General features: G+C 40.7%; 1 protein-coding gene across 3 annotated transcripts in view; it reads left to right on the plus strand.

The window, feature by feature from the left end:
- Jakmip2 (janus kinase and microtubule interacting protein 2) overlaps positions 1–23010 on the plus strand; it is a 152396-nt gene extending 129386 nt beyond the window's left edge. For all 3 annotated transcript variants that reach the window (XM_060377317.1, XM_060377319.1, XM_060377318.1), the window contains 9 exons: positions 874–972; positions 1863–1961; positions 2782–2835; positions 3613–3678; positions 8155–8223; positions 10760–10837; positions 13113–13316; positions 19570–19635; positions 22940–23010. In XM_060377317.1, coding sequence (XP_060233300.1) covers positions 874–972; positions 1863–1961; positions 2782–2835; positions 3613–3678; positions 8155–8223; positions 10760–10837; positions 13113–13316; positions 19570–19635; positions 22940–22990 — 786 coding nt within the window. In that variant the 3' untranslated portion in view covers positions 22991–23010. The remainder of the gene's footprint in view (positions 1–873; positions 973–1862; positions 1962–2781; positions 2836–3612; positions 3679–8154; positions 8224–10759; positions 10838–13112; positions 13317–19569; positions 19636–22939) is intronic.
- The last annotated feature ends 959 nt before the right edge of the window (positions 23011–23969 follow it).

Raw genomic sequence — 23969 nt, forward strand, 5'->3', positions numbered from 1 at the left:
AAAAGCAAATAACAGCAAATGTCCCATGGGATGACAAAGAAAGAGGTGCCGTTCCTGAATGTTTGGGCCAGCAGAGGTTCATATGGAACATAGAGCTTGCCATTCAGGGAAGGGAAGGATTTCCTCCATAGTAAAGAAGATAGAGGAGTGTTTTCCAGGTAGATGAGGACAGAGAAAGCTCCTAGAATCATAGCGTGGATCAGGACTGTGTGTGTGAGAGAGAGAGTACATGTGTGCATGCTTATTCATACCTGCCTTGGGCAGAGACACCACTGGCAACGTTTAATACTGAATGATAAGTGGTGAGCAGTTTTGTAAGGTTTAGAATATCATTTTATGTAGTATCACATCACTCTATTTAGCAACTGAAACTCTCAGTTTTATATGTAAGAGCTGTTTAAAGCAAGTATTATGTATTTCAGAATTCCTACAAAAATATGTGTCAGATCTTATCACCATACAAAGCATTGTTTGAGATGATGGGCATGACTTGATTAGGTTGTGGCCATAAAATTATATAATTATAAGCTGTAAAATTATTCCTGTGAGAACTAGTATTTTCAGAGATGAGTGTCAATGTCCTTCCTAAACACCCTGAAATCTGTTCCTGGCACACTGTGTCTGACCTGCAGGGGAAATGTGAGTGTTTCAAACTCATTGTGTGGAGGAGCTCTAGCCTTCATGCTCAGAGGAAGGTTCTCCTTGGCATTTGTCTCTGTGCCTCCCAAATCTAGCAGGAGGATGGCTACACGGGAAGCCAAGCCTTTGGGATTATTTGTCATGGTCTACAGCAGATCTTATTCATGTGGATGAAAGCTATCCATGCTTGCACTCCTGGCTGTGCTCATCTAACTCCAAGGTTTACTTTATCAGATAGAGAAACAGGAAGCAGAGAACCACCGGCTACAGCAAGAACTGCAGGATGCCAGAGACCAGAATGAGCTGCTGGAGTTTCGCAACCTAGAACTAGAAGTAAGGAAACGCTGCAGATGCTCCTGATGACACACACAGAGCGTGTTAGGGCCCAGGGCCTGGATTAAGCATTTCAGAGGCTAGCTTTTCTTTGGACCCCACAGTTAGATCAGGATAATATAGCTGTGAGGGTCAAGACTAAAGACCTTGGAACATTGTCCATGCTGTGTGACTGGTAATGCTAAGTCTCGAGGAAGCTTGGGACTGTCCTCACAGGGACAGTGCTATTCCAACAGCTGGGTGACTGATTTTAAAACATCTGCATTAATCAGGCCAAACTCAGCATGCTTGTTTTGGGGAATTTTTTTTTTTTAAATAGAATATACATTGTGCCACACTTTCGTTATATTCTACAAAATCTCAGTGATGACAAATTCATGTCTGGATTTCTGTTATTTTTGCCAGTGATAGTCTTCACAGTGAGGTATTTCAGATGAGGCCTGGAGGTAAATTTAGCAGTCAGCGTACTCCAGGGGAGAAGCGTGAACGTCCTTGCAGCCTATATATTTTGCCTATAAAGAACGAGAGGCTCAAATGTGCAGAGACTGTTTGCCGCCGTCAACCTTCACAGCGGGCTCACCCTGTGCTATCTGAAGGGTATAAATATTCATACTGTTTAAATTGCATCTCCGCTTTCCACATTTCCCTGAACAAAAATCTTCAAGGTTGGATGGCACAGTCTATAAATTTTTCTCCCATATTTTTGGTTGACTGCTTAATTCTCTTCCATTCAATTTAGGCATGTACATCTTGAGCTTTTTTTTTTTTTTTTTTTTTTTTTTTTTTTTTGGCCAAATGACACATTGATAAATGGCTGAAACAGTTTAGAGGGACAACTGGCTTAGCGTTTAATTGGTTGTCGCTTCTTTTTTTCTCTTAAATATTTCAAGGAGAGAGAGAGGAGATCCCCTCCATTTAATCTACAAATCCACCCCTTCTCAGACGGCGTGAGTGCTCTGCAGATCTACTGCATGAAAGAAGGTGTCAAGGTAGGGAGACATCAGATCTTCTGTGTGTGCAGACATCAGGGAAGCACAGGACTGGGAAAGGAAAAGCTTCCCATGGCCACTCTGTATGTCAATCCCTCGACAGCAGGACAAAAATAGCCATTCGTCTATTGGAAAATCAATAGGATATAAAATAAATGTTTAACAGATTTATAAAAGAACAAAGGAGGGTCATTTAGATCATAGTAACATAAAGAATGGTGAAGGATCAAAGCATGCATTAAAATAAATGGTATTAGTTACCTGGGGGAAATTCAAGTAAACTATATGCTTCAAGAAACATACTTCAAATTGGCCAGATAGACCATGTCACCTGAGGCCCTCTACTATAGCTTCCTAGGTGTTATGGAATTCATTGTCATGGAGTTTTTGAGTGAGAAGAGACTTCTGAAGCCATTGAAAAGGCCATCAAAAGCCATTGTTGCTTTTGATGGATTTAAGTGTAGGAGGATTTCTGACTCTTTCGGGGAGCAGGGGGGTGTCTTAGGCTTTATATAATGGAGTTTACTAGATTAAATGTGACTGTTCCTCTAGCACCTAGTGGAACACATTTTAAACATTAAGGGTGAGCTGGTGTGGTTCTGTTCTCCAGAAAATAGACTGCTTTGCATTCCCCATGAAAAACATGAGGACTCCCTCCTGGGCTAGAGTTGGGGTTCCCCCTGCTATTTCTAGTTGGTCCCTTTGCCCTCTGCACGGCTCTTCCTGCTTTCACTCTGAGCTGCCCAGTATATCTGCTTCCAGTGTCCTTTTCTCTGCCACATCTGTGCCCGACCCTGAATGCATCTCCTTCATTTTGTAGGATGTCAACATCCCTGATCTCATAAAGCAGCTTGATATCCTGGGTGATAATGGGGTAAGTAGTGCATTGATTAAGTATGGAGAATTGGCCTGAACAGAGTTAAGAAATACTTGCCAGTGTGTCAGACATAAAATAATAGCAAGTAAGGCTGCATATCTACCTAAGCTTGCACCTCCCCAGAGACAACCTCACATGGCAAAGCAACCACAGAGATGACTGGAAGATAACTGCAGAAAGGAGATGTGGTAAAGGGCTTTTCATAGAAAGGGCTCAGGTTGGAATGCAGACCACATCTGCAGTGATTAAAGCTAATTACTGTCTGACTGCTGCTCACAGGCATCCAGTGTAAAATTAATCAGTCAGGCAATCGGAAGGAGGATGCTGAGCACTAGAGTTGTTGGCAACCCCCACAAAACGAAGCAGGAGGCTATAGTCTTCTTTCATCTTAACAGCTCCCTCCAAGCAGGGCCACGGGCTATTAATCCAGGGGCAGCATGGCTCATGGTAGCCTAAGGTGAATGCTGTACCCAGTACATTGAGGAATGTGCACCATTTTGCCTTTTGAAAATAAGGACCAAAGAAAGCTTGTCAGAACTGCTGTGAGGAGACGGCTCCTCCTTTATTCTGGGTTTGCTTATTGTGCCTGCTAATGAGGTCTGTGTACAGTCACGCGAGGCACTAGACTTTGCACGAACTCTTTATGGGGAATTGTTAGGAGCAGGAATGTGCAGAGGCTATTCACATGCATGCTGCGATCATGGCACATATGTTTTCCATGGTGTAAATGTCATGAGCATTTTTAACTTATCATCTTTCTTTTGTTTTTGACAGAACCTAAGGAATGAAGAACAGGTGGCCATAATTCAGGCCAGCACTGTGCTCTCCCTGGCAGAGAAGGTAATGAGTGAAGCTGCCATTTCTAGTCATCCGGTGTTGAGCTTGGTGTCTGAGAGAAGGAGAGTGAAGCACCTGCCCTGAGTGCATTATTGAATATGTAACAAATGGGATTCAACCCAGGAGCATGAGAACAGACAGAAGTCTGTGCACCACTTTTGGATGGATAGATATCTTTAACTTTAAAGTCACCTGCAAAATAGATCATTCATTAATATGGAAAAGCTTCTCAGTTACATTATTCAAGCAATCCTAGCAAACTTGGAAGCCAGTAAGAAGTGTTTGCTGAGATGTGGTGAAACTAGAGTTAATTTAGTACAGACTGTCCCTTTAGTGTGAGCATACCTGATAGAATCTGTGGCTTAGTCCTGGGCAACTGGAGCCTTGCTCTGAAAGCCCAACAGTATTGGTGTACTGGTGACCCCTTGTGTCTCAACCTGGTAAATGATACAACGGATGGAAGAGAACCAGCAAAGGGAAGCCAGATTCCTGGCTGTGCTCACATGTTTCAAGCATGAACCCGTAAGCAGGTGTGGTGGTACAAACGTGTACTCACGAAACATGGGATGCAGAAAGACGAATCCAAGGCCAGCCTGGATGACATAGAAGAATCTCTCCCAAAAATTAATTAAAAGAATATGCACATAGCAGAAAGTCACATGCAAATGCTTGATTAAAATAGAAGCTTTATTGCATACATTCATCAAGGTTCTGACTTAATTTTATAAGACATAACAATCATGTTAAAAGTAACATGAAGCCCTGATAAATGCTCAGTTTTTTAAATCTGAAATGATCAAATTCTAAAGGTTAAGAAACATTGTTCTAATTCTCAAAAATAGACATAAAGATGAAGAGGAGGGAAAGAAAGAAGTGTTGTTATAGAAGTAAAAATACAAAATATTGACACGATCCATTTATTGGTATCAATTTAAGCAAACAACTTCTTTGTGTTCTTAATGGTATCTTGCTTTTCACTTGGAAATTTTTAATATGGGCTAGGTATCAAATTATAAGAGAAACTAATGGCAGTCCTGAAAAATGTAAAATTGGTTGTTTTTGTTTGTTTGTTTCGAAGTTTAGAAAAGCCTTACTCTTCTGTACAAAATACATATCGAACTGTTTGCACTTAAAATGACAAAAATGCTAGAAGTTTCTCTTTTAAGACCTGTTTTCATCGAAATTTAATTATAAGCCTGATCACATTCTCTTTCCTCTCCCCAACAAGCTAATAACATCTATTTTTTCCTACAGAAGGTCCAGAATTCAGAATTTATGAAAAGAGTCTTTGGGATTCAAGCCTTCCCTACTGATCCCCCCAACAACCCTCCCCTCCAACCTCTCTCGCTATATATTTCCTCTTTCCCTCCTTATTTCCCTCCTGTCTCTCTTCTTCTCCTTCTACCCCTTCCTCTCTGCCTTCCCTCCATCCTTCCTCATCTTCCTCCTCCTTTCTCTCCCTCACTGCCTCTTCTCTCTCTTTCTCCTGCCCTCCCTCTCTCACTCTCAGTCTTTTCTGCTCTTCCTCATCTCATCACTTAGTTCTTTGGCCTGAAGTCTTCACCTAGATGCTCACCCCTTCCCTTCCCACCTCTGCCTAGCATCATAAACTTTGTACTTCCTCCTATGTGGGGAAGCCTTCCTTGTCCACCAGGCCCAGATGGACTTTTGGTGTTTCTACAGTGACCCCCTTTTCTGCTCCCTGGGATCTGACAATTGTATTTAAATTGTCAAACTTCTGTTTTCCACTCTACCCACCTATCTTAGTCATTTACTGTTCTGTTACTGTGACGAAACACTGTAACCAAGACAATTTACATAAGGAAGCATTTAATTGGGAGCTTGTTTATAATTTCAGAGCATTAGCCCATAACCATCTTGGTGAAGAGTGTGACAGAAAGCAGGCAGGCATGGCACTAGAGCAGTAGCTGAAGGCTGACATATTGATCTACAAGTATTAGGCATAGCCTGGGCTTGTATTGGACTTTTAATGCCACCAAGCCCATCCCAGTGATAAAACTCCTCCACCAATCGACATCTTCTTCAACAAAGCCACGCCCTTTAATCCTTCCCCAACAGTTCCACTGACTGGAAGCCGAACACTCAAACATATGATCCTATAGCAGTCATTCTCATCCAAACCATCACACCCATTCACCCAGGAGGGTAAATATGGTATTTGATTCTCCTTCATTTATTTCCCCAACTTGAGATTATCAGTAAATGCTTAATGAAAACTAAATGAATGAATCTATTGGCACCTAAGAAACAGCTCAGTTTGCATCAGCCATTCTAAGTGTTTATTAGGCAAAAAAAAAAAAAGTCAGAGTGTCTTACTCAGTTCAAGGCATGAGAGTTACAGTTCTTTAATTTGATGTAAAAGACCCCTGATTTGAGACTGCAAATAAAACTGGCTGATCCCATGAAAGGTGTGTTCTAGGGAGGGAAAGAAATGAGACTCATTTGGTCTGCCCATCAGTCTTACGCTGGTCTCTGGGAGCATGCTGCAGTCTATTCAAGTACTGGGAACACTTGTGGGTTGGTTCTATTGACCCAGCTTCTTATAACCACTGAATTTAGGTACCATTATCATATTTTATTCAAGAAATCAGTAACACAGAAAAAGCGGGTGCTCTACCCAAGGTTGCACACATAGAAGTTGATTGCATTAGTTAGAACCCAAAGTCCATCACCATCCTTTCCTCGGATGCTTATGTAGTTTAAGAAATCCCTAAGCATGCTGGGAGTGGGCTACTGGCTATGTGGTGATCTAGTTCATGCCTTTCTTTACATCTTTCTTCCATGACACTGTCCAGCTGAACAAGAACTGGGTAACAGCTCTCTGTTAACACTGTGGCCGAAAGTGGCGGGGCTGCATGAAAGCTTGCCCCAGGAGCTCACTATGTGTGTAATTGATTTTTGTGAAGACCTTTACAAATCAGATTAGAGTCATCTTCTCCATTAAGGACTCTCCTTTGGTTCTAGCCCCAGGTTATTCTAAATGTCATCTTTGATCTTAAGGCTGCAAATTTAGACAACAGTTACTAATTAGGATTATGATATTAGCCAAAGTGCATGCCCCGACAAAACTGCAAAAGTGAAATCCTATATGTCTTTCCATAAAAAGCAGTGGCTTTAAGTGAGAAAGCAGAGCCAGCGTGCAGGTCTGTCTGGTAGCGTTGAGGTGTGTAATGCCTGAAAATGCATTATTTGAAACAGAAGCTGTTTCTCAATGACAAAGGAGCAGCAAGACGAGTCAGGAAAAGCAATGATGTGTCTGAAACTGTAGGTGTTTGCCTGAAGTGTCCTTGAAGAAGTGGCCACATGTATGGTCAGAGAGAGGAGAAAGTCACAGCTCTGCTGTCATCATTTTCCTTTTGTCTTCCAGCATGATCTCAGCAGCTGAAGGTGGCTGGTCATGGTGTCTCTCCAAAAGCTCTGAAATGTAGACTTATATAAGCTCTGTGTGTCATGCCATGTGTCTGCACTGAAGAGAAGTAAAATCTGACAATTCAGTTTATACAATATATTGTCAACTCACAATTTTATTGTTAAATTTTGCATTATCATTAATATCACTTGACATATAAAAATTTGTGATTCAAGAGACATCAGGTTACCTTTCCAAGCCACATAGCAAAGGAAAGCTAAAGTCACATAGCTCTGCACAATCACCAATCTATAAGGTCTAAGCTGGCATTCACCTTGATGGACACCCATTCTGATCATTGCTTCTACTAAGCCATGTATAGGGTATGCTCCTACAATAGGACCCAAAGCCACATGATCATTAATATGATGCCTATAGTCATTCTCATTCAAACCATCATACCCATTCACCCAGGAGGGTAAATATGGTCTTTGGTTCTCCTTCATTTATTTCCCCAACTTGAGATGATCAGTAAATGCTTAATGAAAAAAGTAAATTAATTAATCTATTGGCACCTAAGAAACAGCTCAGTTTGCATCAGCCCTTCTAAGTATTAGGAAATATATACTCTTTGTCTGATTTAGTTTAAATGCTTCATATAAACATGATTCTTTACCACATTACAGAAATCATTTTCATAGATTCAAATTTTACTCTTACTCATATAACACTCCCTTGAACCCTCCAACCTTGAGCTATTGACCATGGTGTTCCTTGGACTTCCCTTCCAATTTTCCCCAGACATCCCTAACTCTTGTAGAATTCAGTTCCCAAGAAATCCTCCATGGGTATAAAAGCTTTGCTACTCTTAGTTGCCACTGAAGCCCTAGAAGCTGACAGATAGTGGACATCAGAGAATATTTGCTGAATTAACGATGCATGGAAGATGGGGTTGTGTAAACTCCAGGAGATAAAAATACATTAAGTTTTTAAACAAGGTTTTGATCAGCATCCGGAGCTATAAGGGAAAAGCGCAAGCACTCCAGTGAGCAACTCAGACTTCACATCGAACAATCATGCTGAACGTTTCTGTATTCTTAACCCTTTAGTGGATCCAACAGATTGAAGGAGCGGAGGCTGCTCTGCACCAGAAAATGATGGAGCTGGAAAGTGACATGGTAAGCCTAAAGAGGAAAACATTATACAGTTGTGGAAAACGAACGATACCTGTGTTCGGTCTGGCACTGGTGAGAGTTTGTAACTTCTCTTGTGACTTGTAGTCCTCAGAAGTAGCTGATAATATCAAGTAGCTGATAAGCTCTAGTCCCCCCTGAAGTATGCCAAGCACTGACAATATTTATAAAACAAATGTGGAGATTAATTAAATTATGTATTTTCTCTCAAGCTGAAAAATTTTTTTTCTGCTATGAATAATTATCAAGTAAAAATTACGGACTTGATGAGTATAAGCCTGGTTTTAAAAATCCACAAACTGTTTTACATCTATTAGGATAGCTACTGTCAAAAGAAAAGTAGAAACAGTAATTAGCAAAGATATGGAGAAGAGAGAACCCAGGGCCTTTCTGGGATATGAAAGAGCACAAATATGGAAAACGGAATGGAGGTTGCTTTAAAATTCAATAGAATTATCATATGACCCAGCAATACAAAAAAAAAAAAAAAGCTGCAATTGGGGTTTGGCAGGTTACCGTACCCCTAACTTTCATTGTGACATTATTCACAATAGCTAAAAGGTGACTATAGCCAACATATCTATTGGTGATTGAATGGATGAACAAAGTATGGTGTGTGTGTGTTAGTTTAGGCTAAGAAACTGTTGGACACAGCATCTCTTCTGTCCAGATCTCCCTCCTCAGCTTCTTCCCAAACATCTTTCACTTTAATTGCAGCCACTATCTGCAAACAGGACCCACAGTATCTGGTGAAGGGCACAACTTAGATGAACAGTGATGACATTGCTAAAACAAGCTATCACAATGGCAAGCACCATCGTCCCATGCCTGTGAGGAGTGGAGTCATAAAACACATAGCAAAAAAGGCACACTATGGTTGTTAAGGGTTGAGAGGAAGAAAAGACACAGAGCTGTTAAAATGGAGCAGTTTCTCTTTTGAGAATTTTAAAAATTCTGAACATCGATTTCATAACAGTATGGATGTATTTCACACCATAAATATGTACTTTAATGATTAAGCTGTTAATTTTGTTTCATGTATATTTTAACAAAGTTTAAAATAACATATTTATCAAATGTAGGAATTAATAGGTTATCAACTTGCAGCATCATGTATATATATATTATTAGATACATACATACCATATATATGTATACATATATATGTATATAACAAGATGCCATTTAAATGATCGTTGTTAAAACAAATGTAGTAGGTTCCTATCAAGTCATGAAATTCTATGATAACAATAATTTGTATTTTATAGGACTTAACAGTTTTAGAGATCCTAATATCATGTATCAAGAAATTAAGACCTATAGTGAAAGCACATAAGAATTGTTCATATTCAAAGTGGCCATCTGAAGCTCCTTCAATACATGACTACTAATGCAACAGTCAACCTTTCTGGGGCCCTAATGGCACTGCTACCCAGTGAGGGCTGGAAAAGCCCACGGCAGCATTACTGCATACTCTTCAAAGTGAGCAGAGCTGGGCTGTCAACCTTCCAATCAGCTGGCAGAGTTCTTTATTCTCCACTTAAGCACCCAAAGAAATTATTGACCTGCACGTGGGAATATGCTGTACCCCCAAACAAAGATTTAACTAATAGTGGCAGGGATGGTCATGCAGTGAGAGGTGTACAAGAACCGATGATGCACAAAAAACCTTCAGATTTATGTCACCCAGCTCACACTAGCTTTGCAACAGGGGCTGATAAATACTCATGAAATGTCAGTGCAGGCAGAATCACCCTGGCTCGTTAAAATGTTCTTTATATTTGTGTCTAACTTATTTTGAATAAGTTAAGTTTGTTTACCGTATAATATCCCTGTTTTAAATTTCATGACATTCTTAGAATAAGATGTTATAACAATACACAGCTGTCCTCTCTGTCCTCAGGGAATTGATTCCAGGAGCCTCTGAAAACACCAAAGTCTACAGATGCCCAAGTTCTCTTTATAAAATGCCACAGCTTTGCACATAACCCCACACACCCTCTTAGGAATTTAAATCATCCCTCCATTATGATTTGTACTATTCCCATTTATAACGTAAATTCTTTTTTAAGTGCCTATTATCCTGCATGTTTATAAGGGATGATAAAAGCAAATTTCATAGTCCACAGATGTTTCTCTCAAATATTTTCATTCTAAAGATAGCTGAGTCTCTAGGTAAAAACCTGGAGAAACAGAGAGCCAAGTGTACTCATACAGATAGAAGTATTATTTAACAGCCACCATCTCCAGTGTGTCTTAATTGCCTACTCTCAGATTGGCCTAAAAGTCATTAAGAGTGTTCCACGTGGTCATGCCTTTTATGCTTCTTGCTATTGATTTTCATATTCTTTGTGTGAGACTGTGAAAGCTGAACTAATTTCTTAGCAGAAGAAGACAATTCTACAAATACTAGTAATTTGTCTTGTGCTAGAGAAAACATTCATCTGTGGAGCTTTCATGTATCACTTTCTAGTTCACTGAGCTTGCTATCTCAATTTGTCAATGTGACCCTTTACTGTAGGAACAGTTCTGCAAAATAAAAGGCTACTTGGAGGAAGAACTAGACTACAGGAAACAGGCTCTTGACCAGGCATACATGGTAGGTACCGGAAGGGGCCCGCACTCCCCTTTTTCATCACTGTACAATAAAGCTAAGATGTCCTGTTTAATTTGTCATTCCACAAAGTTGAAAATTCACAGCATGCATGCAGTTATTAATAGCTATTTTAACTTTGGAACAGAAATCCCAAGATTGTTGCGCCTATAATAGTCTTATTGTATTATTATTTATAATACAATTCTTATACATAATATAATTATTATAATATAAGTATATATTATATATAATATAATTATTTTATATGTAATTTTAATTTATTCTAAAATCAATTTTATGCTGTTAGGTAATATTTAGATGAAGACATACTGAATGCCAGTGTAGATCCAAAAGGGAATTTATTAAATCAAGTATCCTCATTCAGAAATTTAATGTAGTAATAGAATAATAATGGATTTAATGTCTGTTATGCATATTTAAATTTATTTATTTCTTAAAATAACCACAGAAGTCACAGATTATATAATTATTCCTATATTTCACATGAGGAAAACAAGACTTATAGAGTTAAAACCTTGCTTAAGTTGGTAGAAGAGTAAGCTGTAATGTAGCTCTAACTCCAGGAACCATGTAATGTAGGCCCAAAATGCAGCCACAGCAAGCGAGGCCATCATGGTAGTGAGCAGGCCATGCCTTTTTCTCCCCATAGATTATAGAACTTACAGAGGATCAAGACTGATTCCTTCCTTTCCACAAAATGAGTACTGCAAAATCCCTGACACAGGACCACGGTTATTCTTCTCTACTTATGCCCCTCTGGCCTCGTTGGTTCATAGTAGTGAGCCAGAAGATGAAGAACAAACTAGTGGGATATCTCAAAACTTGTTAGCAGAGGTTTTTATAATGCCCTCGTAACTGTCGGGAAAAGAGTGAAACTCTGAACTCCCATTTGTATCAAGGATGATTTAGTCTGCCCTCTCCAAATGAGTAAGAGATTCTCGTATTGACTGATGGAAAAATGAGAGAATGAAAATGGGCCACTGGTTAGAAAATAAAACACAAACTTATTTTTCTTCAATCCTTACCCCTTTACCCTTGTCTCTCCTGCCTGTAGAAAACAAATTAGGCTGGGCTCCAGAAAGAAACTGTTGAGACCTCATGCAGAAAGCCATATTTAATTTTCAAAAGATGAAATATGCTTGGTCCAGGAGCAATAGAAAAGCATCTCCTGTCAGGACTTTGCAACTCAGTTTGGTCAGAATTACAAGGAAATAAGACAATAGATTTAGGTGACTGTATTTGAAATGGCTAACACACAAATACACAAACACACAGAAAGAGAGAGACATTGTATATAGTAGATAATTTATCTATCAAACAAGAGGGCGCAGAAAGACATTTGAGCAGCCATAAACATCAGTCTATCAAAAAGAAGGAGCCCAAGTGCTGGGAGGATGGTTCAGTTTTTCAGGTGCTGGTCATTTCAGCATGAAGACCTGATTCCCAGTGTTGACGCAAAAGCCAGATGTGGTGATGTGCACCACAGTAGCATTGCTAGGGGAGCCAACGAAAGAGGATTTCTGTGGCTTGCTGGCCAGCCAGGCTAGCCGAATTAGTGAGCTGCAGGGTTATTAAAAGATCCCATTTCAAGGACCATGGTGAAAGTTACTGAAGAAGACACAGATGCCAACCTCTAGCCTACACACATACACACACACCAGAGCAACTCCAAAATCTAGGCCATTTTTGAATCATAGTCCCGCTCTCCCCCCCCCTTTTTTTTTTCAAGGAAAAAGCATGGAAACCATAAGTTATCTCTGAGCACAGAGAATTGCCATGTGAAGAAGATGGAGTTTTACGTTTGAAATGAATCTCCAATCTCAAGCACTTTTTTCCTACTTATTCCTACTTACTCTTATTCCTAACACCACAGCCTCTGTGGCACATGCTTTCAACCAGCTGCAGAATTGTCAAGTAGGAAGGAAACCCATCCCCAGCTACATTTGGAAAGGGAAGGCCGTACAAATGTGTGGTCTTTATGACAGACGGTATCCTAAAAACAAAAGTGTCTAAACGAGCAGGATCTCAAGAAAGAAAATGAATTTATTCACAGAGAAGCCTGTTCATTGTGTACATGGCATTTGTGTCATCTCCTAAAGAGAATGCCTAGAGGGGAGTGAGGCAGGAGACACTCAGAAACTCTAAGATACCCTGGGGTGGAGGTACCAAGTCCCTGTCTCACCCATCCGCACAGTCTCCCCACACCATGCCTGAATTCTCAGTGCCAAAGTTAGACTTTTCTGATTCTGTTTGCCAGAGAATCCAGGAACTAGAAGCTACTTTGTACAATGCTCTGCAGCAAGAAACTGTGATCAAGTTTGGTGAACTGTTAAGTGACAAGCAGCAGGAGGAGCTGAGGACTGCTGTAGAAAAGTTACGGCGACAGATGCTGAGGAAGAGCCGGGAGTATGACTGTCAGATCCTCCAGGAGAGGATGGAGCTCCTACAGCAAGCCCACCAGGTGAGGACCAAGCCCCGCTCTGTACAGGTCAATCCTAAGCTCGTGAGACACGACAACAAGCACTTGAGCTAAGAATGGAACAGCCCCAGAGACTGTGAAACAAATAAGTCTTTCCTACATCACTCAATATAGGATGACAGGTTGGTAATAAAACTTGATCTAGAGGAAAATGGCATTTCAGAGGAGCTGCACAGGACTGCACAGAATGACTTTGTCACAGGCTCCAAATCTAGTGGAGCCTGATTACTTACCTGTGTAAGAAACAGGATTCTGGCTCTGCTTTTCTTGTTCCTGCCAATAACTGAGCTCCAGGAAATCATCTGGAAAGAGTGAAAGGGAGCAAAGCCTGTCTTCATTCTCAGAACAAACAGCAATAACAACAAAGCCTGGAGGCTGTGTGTGCTGCCTGGCATTTGCTCAGTCAGGGTCTAAAGGCTGTACTTGGGGCTGGAGAGATGCTCGGTAGTTAAAAACACTGGCTGCTTTTTGATGACAGCTCATAACTATCTATAACTCCAGTCCCAAGGGATCTGATGCCTTCTCTCACTTCCCCAGACATGGCATGCGTATGGCATATAGAAATCTATTCAAGCAAAGCACCCATATACATAAAAATAAGTTGTTAAAAATGTAAAGGATGCATTTAACATCATTTCGCCTCATCTTTAGGGAAGCTCTAAGAGGTGTTTGTATTATTTCAGCTTTGGAAACAAAAGCATTCAAATGGTTTATTCAAAATAGTAACTGGCAGAGCAAAATCATAGCCCAGCTCTGCCAGCCTTTAAGACCTAAGCGCTAACCACTGCACGGTGCTGTCATATGCAGCTTAAGGCATTTGTGATTTACATCATCTGTCTAGACTAGCTAGCAAAATCAAACAAAAAAGCACCCATTACCAACTTACAACCATTTCTTTTAATTCTTCATTTGTGTTGTAATTTGACCAGTGAGCAGCGCTGACAGGAGAACTTATTCAACAAATTCCAGAATCCATTTGTAGTATTTTTTGTAGTACTCAGAGTGGTGACAGTCTGATGGAATACACAGGAGGTACAACGTGTGCATTGAAGCTAAAGGAGTAGAAAAGGAATTTTGGTTATTTTATGATACCAGTGAGAAAAAATATGGAAACCTGAAAGCACAAATAGAGCCAGGGGCTTTGAGTTTTCCACACCAGCAAAGGATTCAAATCATTGGTCCCAAAGATGATAAGCACACGTGTCTTCTCTCAGAGAGCCTTCAGAATTATAAAGATTTGCCGTTTGACCAATCAAAAGTTTTTGAAGCTTTTGACAATAGGTTATTTCATGAGTGTGTTTGTTTTTCAAATCAACTGGGAGATAAAAGTGTCTTCAGCACAAATCTCTTACCCTGCAAAAGTGTTTACTTGGTTTCAGCAACTTGAGAGCTTTTTTTGTCTTGTAAGCACAGATGTCTGCTTTAATGTGGACTAGTGGTTATCTAAATTTGCTTATGATAAAAGTCCTGGCATTCTAATTTGGGTCTCTTTTTAATCTGTTAGCCAAGGTACCTCTCTCTAGAAAAAAAAATCACTTTTTAAGTGACTCAGGCTGAGCTGAGAGTTCCCCGACATTTCCCTCTAACAAACATTCACTAAGTGTGCTTTTTGCAATTATTGCTTACTCTCCTCTTCCCCTTTAATCGGTAGATTAATAGCAGTTAGTCCAGAAGGCATGATGTATCAAACACAACTATGATATAATTGTGATGTGTAAATTCTAGAGACCATCGCTAGCCATTTGTGCTTGGATGTCCCCAGATATAAACAATGTGCATTCTTGTCACCATCTATTGGGTCAGATGACCTTATGGAAAATCACTCAGGCTGCGACACTCATGCTTTCTCTGTCCTCTCTCTTCATGAACTCAGGCAGCACCACATCCAACTGACGTTGGCCCCCACGTGCTTCTCAGCTGGTCTGTTTTGCTAACACCATTACAGGCATTTGCAGGATCTTTCCTAATTAAGGTCGCTTCCAGGCACCTGCTGTGCTAAGCTGACTCTGTCATCTATGCATGTATCCAAACAATTCACTGTATTTCCCAGTGGTAGATTCCATTTGCTAGAATCTAGAGTATTCATTACAGGCACTACCGTCCTGTAAAGATGAAGACAGTGGTGGTTAGCGTTAAGAAAAAGTATTATGCTGTATTTTTAAGGTTATTTTTATAAAACTGTGTTTCTCAGCTTCTCTCTTAACCCGGCTGCCACACAAATGATTGAGACTCCATTATATTATTTTAACAAGCTTCACAGCACAATCCTGAGTAGTACCAACTCTGTCCTTAAACATCTTACCTAATTTCACTTCCTTCTAGGGCGAATTCCGGCAACAGTTGCACTTTGTATCTTTCCCTGTTTCAGTTCCTTCTTTCTCATGTTTCTCAGACCTCTCCATTGGCTGAATCCCCTATTGCCTCCTATAACTCTTCCTCTCCTCTCCTGGCTGGCAGGAAGTCCAGCCCTAGTCTCTCTGCTGGTCAGCTTTTGGCTGTAAGCTGTTTTACTGGCATATCAGGGGACAATTAGGAAGTGGAGTTTATACAACACTGAGACAAGAGATCCTCAGAACAAGGCTTGCAAACAAATGTAGGGGATACAGAAATCAGAATTTGAATTGCACAACAACCTTATGCCTATCCTGTATCTCCTTATATGGTGTTGACAAAGGCACATGGGTTCCCAGAGGCCATGGAAATCACGGTGTAGGTACTTGTCACTCTACTTCGGCTTCCTGTACACGCCAGCCCTGGTTTGCATCACCTTTCCTCGTGGTAATTTCTTGCTTGAGGACATCTATGGTCTCTCTGTCTAAGTGAGTCAGGTCCTGTCTGTGTCTCCTAAGGTCCTTCATCAGCTGGTTGTCCCTCCCCTAGGATGTGGCTTGAGATCATCTCATGAGTTCTTTCCAGTGCAAAAACACTTGCCCATGGTTTCCTATTTCCAAGCCTCTGTTTGCCTAATTTTCCACCAAAAAATGGCATTCAAACATTCTTACTTTTTCCAAGCTCTATTAAAGGTCCACCTCTTTCAGAATCCTCTGCCCGGATGAACAAAATGGAGAAAACACTCCTAAAAATGCATTTAAAACCTTTTTTAATAATCACTAAATGCCAGGTTTTAAGGGCCAGCTGTATACCAGATGCTATGAATGTGGCAGTTACTGAAGACATCTGATCTGCCATGCAGATGGGAAAGGACAAAGCCACAACATGAACAAACCACAGCATGAGCCATCTCTAAGGGGGCCACTAAGTGTTCTGAAGAAGCTTAGACGGTGTGTCTGAATGGGCATGTGAGTCAGAAAGAAAGATTAAGCCGGTTAGGCCAGCTGGTTGGAGGACACCTCCCAAGGTCCATGAAAACCAAGGAACCAGCTACACAAAGATCTCAGAAGAAATATCTCAGGAAAAAGAACAAGCACAAAGTCCCCAGTGCACATTCAAGAGTCACAGAAGATGCCCACATGGTTGGTGTGCATAGAGTCAGCCAGGGACCAAGAATGGTCATGCTCAGTGTGGGCCCTTAAATAATTGAGTTTAATAAAACTCAATTCAGTTTTCCTCTCTCCATCTCTTAGATGCAGAGCCGCTGTGATCATAAGACCCCCAGTTCCATCCTTAGATCTATAGGTATGATCATACCTATGAATGGAACTGGGGTTCTTATGCATGCTAAGCAGGTGCTATTACACACCCCGGATTCATTATTTCACGTTTCAAGTTCATATTGGCCATATTGGTTGATGTAGGAAAAATAGATTTTGACATGATATAGAATGGACCAAATAAGAGGCAGGAAGAATTAATAATAAGCTCTCTCACCAGCACCAATAAGGGATGGAGATGACTTCATACTTGATAATGAGAAAGGGAGAAAGGCAGGCAGGCAGGGTGGGAGGGAGAGAAGGAGGGAGAGAGAATATGAAAATTGTTTGGAGTCTTGCAATGTTTCCTTTTGGTTGGATGACAAGTGGCTTGGGAAGGGGAAAAAAAACAAGCTTACAACATGTAATTTAGAATAATTGATTCATCTACCATGTGGGTTGGTCTATCTACAGACTAACACAGGCCCTAGGAATTGGAAACGGGTGACAACATTTTACATCTTTGCCTTTTTTCACCTTTGCTACTTAATTTCGTTATTCTCTGTTCCACATTCCATCTTGTCAAAGAACATCACAGCCTTTTGAGCCTAGGAATTAGCTGATGCCTCAGCTGTAACATGGTGCATTCATAGACATATCAGAGAGTGGTCAGCAAGCACAGAGTTGATGGCTGGATAAGCACTTCAATAATCTCATGCATGCATGGTTTTCTGAGTCAATATTTATACAAAACAGGCCAAGGAGTTATGCACATATTCAAGAGGGAAAATGTCTGGCACATTTTTTTGTTTGGTTGTGTGCAATGCCACACACAAGTACATGCCAGTGTGCACATGACACATATATAGGTGCCATCTGCATTCCAGGCTCAGCCGCATCTCCTCCATTCATCCACATTTTAAAATGGTAACCAGAGTTCACGCCCCACCTCCTTTCTCTAACAGCAGGATTTGTCAATCTGGCATTACTAAGACCATCCAGATGATTATTAATTCTTTGTGGTGGGTAGGTGTCTCCCGCATTGTAAGGGATGTAACAGCTCTTCTGACTTAGACCCAGTACAGGCCATCGGCACACACCCTCAGTAAATATTTACTCAAGATACTGGTGATTGGCACACAAATTTGCTACTCTTCTAAAATATGAAATAATTGTGCATTATAAAATGAGCATGCCAACAACTAACTTAAAAATTACTCAGACATTTCCAAATGTTCCCCCTCCGGCACAGGGCAAAATTACCTCCAGTTGAGATTTAGGTTTCATTAAGGACACTTGATTTCCAAGTTGAATTTTTTTTTCTTCTAGCTTCCCGCTGTCCTCCCATCATTGCATTATAAAAACCTCTACATACTGTATCGTCCTAATAGGCTTCCAACTGAAGGCTGGTTCACTGCTTCGTTCCTGAAACAGTGGTCATGAAATAGCAAGCTTGCTGTGCATTGTGATGCTCATAGGTGCCTTGCCAAAAGCCTGTAGGTTGTCAAGAGGAATTGGGAAGACTTATTTTACTCCCAAACAGCTGTTCACGTGATAATCCCCTTAACCAGTCTGCGCCGCTTCGGTGTGTGGGGTGTAGTTGCAGAGGCTTTCCTGCATCCCCTGCTTCTGTGCTATTTCATTACTGTTGCTTCATCCGCAGCTTATCAGCTTACTTCCGAGAAGCTGGCTCAAGGCATGCTCCCTCCTGGCTTTTTGTGAATTGCTCAATCATGTTCTGTGAGGAAATTTCATCCCTAAAGAGGGTTGAAGTAGGGGAGGTATGAAGGGCTAATAAAAACCAGGCGGTTGTCTGTTCTTGGACAGTGAGCTTCGGGCAACTTTACTGTACAAATAAGCAACCGGAGTATCAGTCCAAAGGACTGGCCAGGCCATTCACTTCGTGCTCACTAGCTCTGGGACAATACTGCTCTCTCTCCAAGGATGTGGCATTCCACATCTCTTAGAAACTCACATTCCCTGGGGTGGCCAAGCACACCTGTCACCTTGTCCAGGCCTCTGCACGGGGTAAGAGGGGCGGGTTGTTAGTAACCTGTTACTGTGACAAAATTCCTGAGAAAGGCTATTAAATCAATGGTAAGTTCATTTGGGATCATGCCTATTCATGAGCACAGTTGGCTCCTGGTTTGGGGACAGCGGGGAGCAAGGCAGTTCCTCATGGCAGAAGCATGAGTTGGAGCAAAGTTGCTCATCCTGTGGCCATTGGAAAACAAAGCAGGGAAAGGGGTCAAGGTCCTGATATCCTCTCCAAGGGAATGCCTCATGACCTAACTGCCTTCCACGAAATCCTACCAAGGAAAAGCTCTCCACCTCCCATCAGCCACACAGGCTGATGAGTAAGCCTGTAGCACGTGTTCTTTGGGTAATCATTTAAGATCTAAACCAAAGTGATCAGAAAGCGCTCTGTTTAAAAATATTATCTGTGACAATAATTTCCCACCACACGTCTGGATCAGCTTTGGAACTTGCAGAAACTGTAGATAGGAAAAAGTATGTTTGTGCTATGTCCACCCGCTGGGACTAATAATGTTTTCATAGAAAGTGTTATGTTTTGTTTGGGGAAGAAACAACTTAAGATCTCTACAATCTAGTAATCTAATAGTCTTTTTCCCCATTTTATTCAGAGAATCCGTGACCTAGAAGATAAAACAGACATTCAAAAGCGGCAGATAAAGGACTTAGAAGAAAAGGTAGGCATAAACTCAACATCTTCTTTGTTTAATCTTACAGTGGTACTTATTTCACTTTTATACTTTCTATTTCATCTTGGTTATGTGTCTGGCACAGACAAACATAGGTACAAGGAAAGCAGTGACCACCTCCAGTTGGACAACAGGATTTTGGGCAAGGTTATCCCATTAGTAGCTTTGATATTTTTTTTTTATTTTGCCATGTGTGATTTTGCTTCCTTTCTCTCTACTCTCTTCATCTTAATTTCCAATGCTTTTAAAGCTTACTCTAATTTGCCTTTTCTTTCAAACATATTTTAGTACCTTAAAAAAGCACTTCCAATCAATCATTCATAATGATTTATCACTGGGCTTCCATTTCACTTCAACGATTAGTCCAGAAACCTAGGTTGACAGACAGCAATAAGTGCACCTACCATTTTGCCCAGTAGCTAGAAAGAGAAATTTCTTCCAAGAGAGTATGTGTTTGGGGAAAATAAATAACGGTGCTTTAAAGAGGGCATTGTGTGTTGACAGAAGAGAAAAAGGTCAGCCTTGGGCACAGACCTGTCCTGCCTAGCAGACCAGGAACACCCTGCTGGGGAATACAGAAAGAGCAGAGAGGTCCTGTCTATGTACTTGTATCCTGGACTAGAAAGAGCTACCCTAACCTCTGGACTGAAATAAGTTGTTTGGCCGCAGCTTCCATGGACTTCAAGAAGACAGCAGGAAAAAGTCTGCCATTCCTGAGACTATGGTTAGAATTGAGTTCCTCCCAAAATTCATGAGTTGTGGTCTGTGTATGTGAGGTCAGAGAGGTCAGTGGGGTCTGGAAGTCATATCACTGAACACTCCACTTTCTTAAACTATTGATCTCCAGATACTGATCTCACCTTGGGTGACTAGCTACACCTTTTGTGTCTGAATTGTTTCTATAAAATGCGAAAGATGAGGGGCCGGAGAGATGGCTTAATGGTTAAGAGCATGAGCTGTTCTTCCAGAGTTCAATTCCCAGACACCACATGGTGGCTCACGACCTTTTATAATGTGGTCTGATGCCCCCTTGTGGCATGCCAGTGTACATGCAGATAGAACACTCCAGTTAAATAAATATTTTTTTTAAAAATGTGAAAGACAACACCCACAATGACCTCCTCTTATGGGCTTCATGAGAAGTGAAGTGACATGTGAATATTAGGAAACATTAAGAAAATAAGGGTCAAGTTTAAAAGTATTCTGAAATTTTCCATCCTGGAAGTATATGTCCTCCTTAATTTTATATCTGAACTTCCCTCATCTCGGATCTGGTTCTTCAGGATCGAGCGAGGCAAAGGTCAATTACAAGAACTATGTTTCATTTCCTTGCCGTTAGCAGTCCCCAGCTTCCCTGGTTGCCAGAGGACACACCTTGTATCTTCTATTTCTGACATTTTTGAGTGACCAGGTTTGGTCTGGCTCTGTGTTCATCCCTCATATCCCTTTGTTCTGGCTCAAACAAGAAGAAGACCCAGTTGCGGCAATTCTTTGCAAAAACTTTGTGGTGCTATGAAGTCCCCTTCAAGGGAGGTTATCAAAAGTGTGGTCATTCTGTTACCGTTGCCATTTTATCTCCTATATAACAAGATCCTGTGAAAATTTGGGGAGAAGAGGAATGCAGGCTATACCAGCTGTCAGAATTAATGAGCTGTTTGGCAGTCATTTTGTTCCACAATATCTTTAGACCTAAACTTCCTAGACATTTGTGATAGTGAGGTGACACGGCAATTAATGCTGAACATTGACTTAAGGTAGTGAGCTAAGCTACTTAAATTGCAAGGCAGTTGACTCCTGAGAGAGGTAGCGTGGGAGATGAAGTTCACAGTGAGTGTTCTGTTCTCTTGACCCCTTCCCACCTGCCCTCCATCTAAAGCAACTAGTGTCAGCACACTCTTCATTTTTCCACTTGAAATACTTGAAAGCACACAGGTTGCACACAATGTCCCTGCTGGGCTGGGGTGGCTCCTTTCTACGCATACAGTTGGTGTCAATCAGGGAATACCAACAATCAAGCAAAACAGCCTCAACTGCGCACAGCAGTTCGTGTGGCCAGTGCATTTCCACTGTTGTTTCCTTTGCTTCTTATAATTGTTCCATGAGGGAGACACAGCAGATGCTATGGTCTCAAAAATAAAAATAAAAAAAGTATAAAAAGAAAGAAAGAAAAGAAAAAGAAAGCAAAAACAAAAAACAAAAAGTATTTTTTAAAGAAAAAAGTTTATTTTAATAAAATAAGTCATCAACTTCTAAAATAGCATATATTTATTAATATAATAATATAAATAAGTAGAAAATAAAAATAAAATAAATCATCAGCACATAGCTTTTTGCATATTATGTTTATAACTTTGTTACAATAGTGTTGCAAGAACTTTATAAGAGGTAACAATGAAAGAATTATGCAAATCACATTTGCAATGTGTGAATGCCATTCAGGACCCAGTTGCAACATGCTGTATTCACAGGACATTCTTAGTGTGGAGTAATGTAAACGTAGATTATCAAAAGACCTACCTGGCCTGTGACATTTCATAATTAATATATAGTTGATTTTATTCTAGTACTCATAAGCATGAGTTCATTCATCTAATTTTCTGCTTTCTAGTGAAGGATTTTGGTAAAGAGATCAAATTAGACTATTTATAAGTCAGATATGAAGAGGTCTATCTAACAGTGAGGACAGCTGAAATATCACTCATTCATTAACTGCCCATTGCTATAGAAATCCCTTCCATACCAGTAGGAGGAACACACATTCCAACGTGCACAGAACAGGCCCAATTTACAGTCGTGATTCCTATGTAATTACTGATGGTGTCCCATCTCCTCAGATGTGTCCCCCTGATGGTGATCCATCGCACTGCACCTTAGTATTCTTCCTGCTGGGCCCTGGCTCTGAAATCTCCACATCAGCTGAACAGGAAGAGCTTAATTAATAAGCACAGCGCGCTGGTTCCATTTTTGAAATACCCTCCCCTCCCTGCAAAAGAGAGAAGCGAACACAGTGAGGTACAACTCAAGTTATGAAGTTAGACTACTGATTCGCGACTCTGTGCTTATTTTTCCTCATCTATACATTTTGGAGTGTAAAGCCAAGAGCAATTGTCTGTGAGACTGCCCCGTTATTAACTCTAAGATGTATACATCCATGGTAGAGGCACAGCTCTGACAGCAGGTGAATGATGGCATGGTGCTTTGAAATGAGGTGTGTGGAAAGCTGAGTTTTTATGCTACCTGGATGGCTGATGAAAGTTCAGATTTATATAACCTCCCTCTTTTTCTTCTGCAGTTTCTGTTTCTATTCTTGTTCTTCTCTCTTGCCTTCATTCTATGGCCTTGATGTCAAGGTGCCTCTTAAAGGTAAGCTTCCTTTTAACTCAACAGTGCAGTTCTAGGAGGTAGCTGATAAGAAGGTGTTAATTACATGTTGATATTTCATCATGCTGGGTTTTTTTTTTTTAAACCAAACGGTTTAGTTAGTCCTAAATTGAGAAATGTGTCTAATCCACATTGACTAATTTTTAAAACTTAAAGTTATATGCTGTAAAATGGATGTTTTCAGTTTAATTATATTACCTTGAGGAGTTACATTGTCTGTGAATCTTAGTGTTCTCCTGTGGCTGTCCATCACACAGAAGAAGTTATATCTGTATCCACCAACTGAGAATATATCATTGTGCATTTAGAGTTTCTCCAGTTTGAAAATGCCAATGCCAAGCCTCAGATAAGCCAGTCGTGACTACTGTTGCAACCCTGTCCTAATATTTCCAAATTGGAACTCAGAAAGGCAGGACATTAGCTGAACATCGATCTTTTTTTAAAACAAGATACTTTTAAACATCAGTTAAAGAACAAAATTGAAGTCTTATGACAGCCATCACCACGTCTGTGTCTGATGAGCACATGCACCAGCAATTCTAGCTTGTGCTTCTCACCACTGAAAGTAACAGATTCAGAAGCCTTCTCCAATACTCCATGAGTCAGACCACCAGAGATGATGGAGTTGATGGAAGGTGGGAATCAGGTGCTTCTGATGTCCAGTCCGCAATGGAAACCACAAATCTCAATACTACTGTCTATAAAGGGGTTGAACCTGCCATTCTAAATATACTCTCTGTGGACAACTTAGACTTGGATTATCCCATGGTTATTATTTAGAGTTCCTTTCTAGGCTTCATATTAGGGTTTTTTTTTTCCAGCAAGCATAAATCATAGAAGAGAGACACTTTCACTGCCCATGAATGTCAGCTTCATTGCCTCCCTGTGAAACAAATGAATAAGAAGGCTTTAGCATGACCTGATGTTGGGAGAGAGAAGCA

Source organism: Meriones unguiculatus, chromosome 2, assembly GCF_030254825.1.
Source record: "Meriones unguiculatus strain TT.TT164.6M chromosome 2, Bangor_MerUng_6.1, whole genome shotgun sequence".
Taxonomy (NCBI): domain Eukaryota; kingdom Metazoa; phylum Chordata; class Mammalia; order Rodentia; family Muridae; genus Meriones; species Meriones unguiculatus.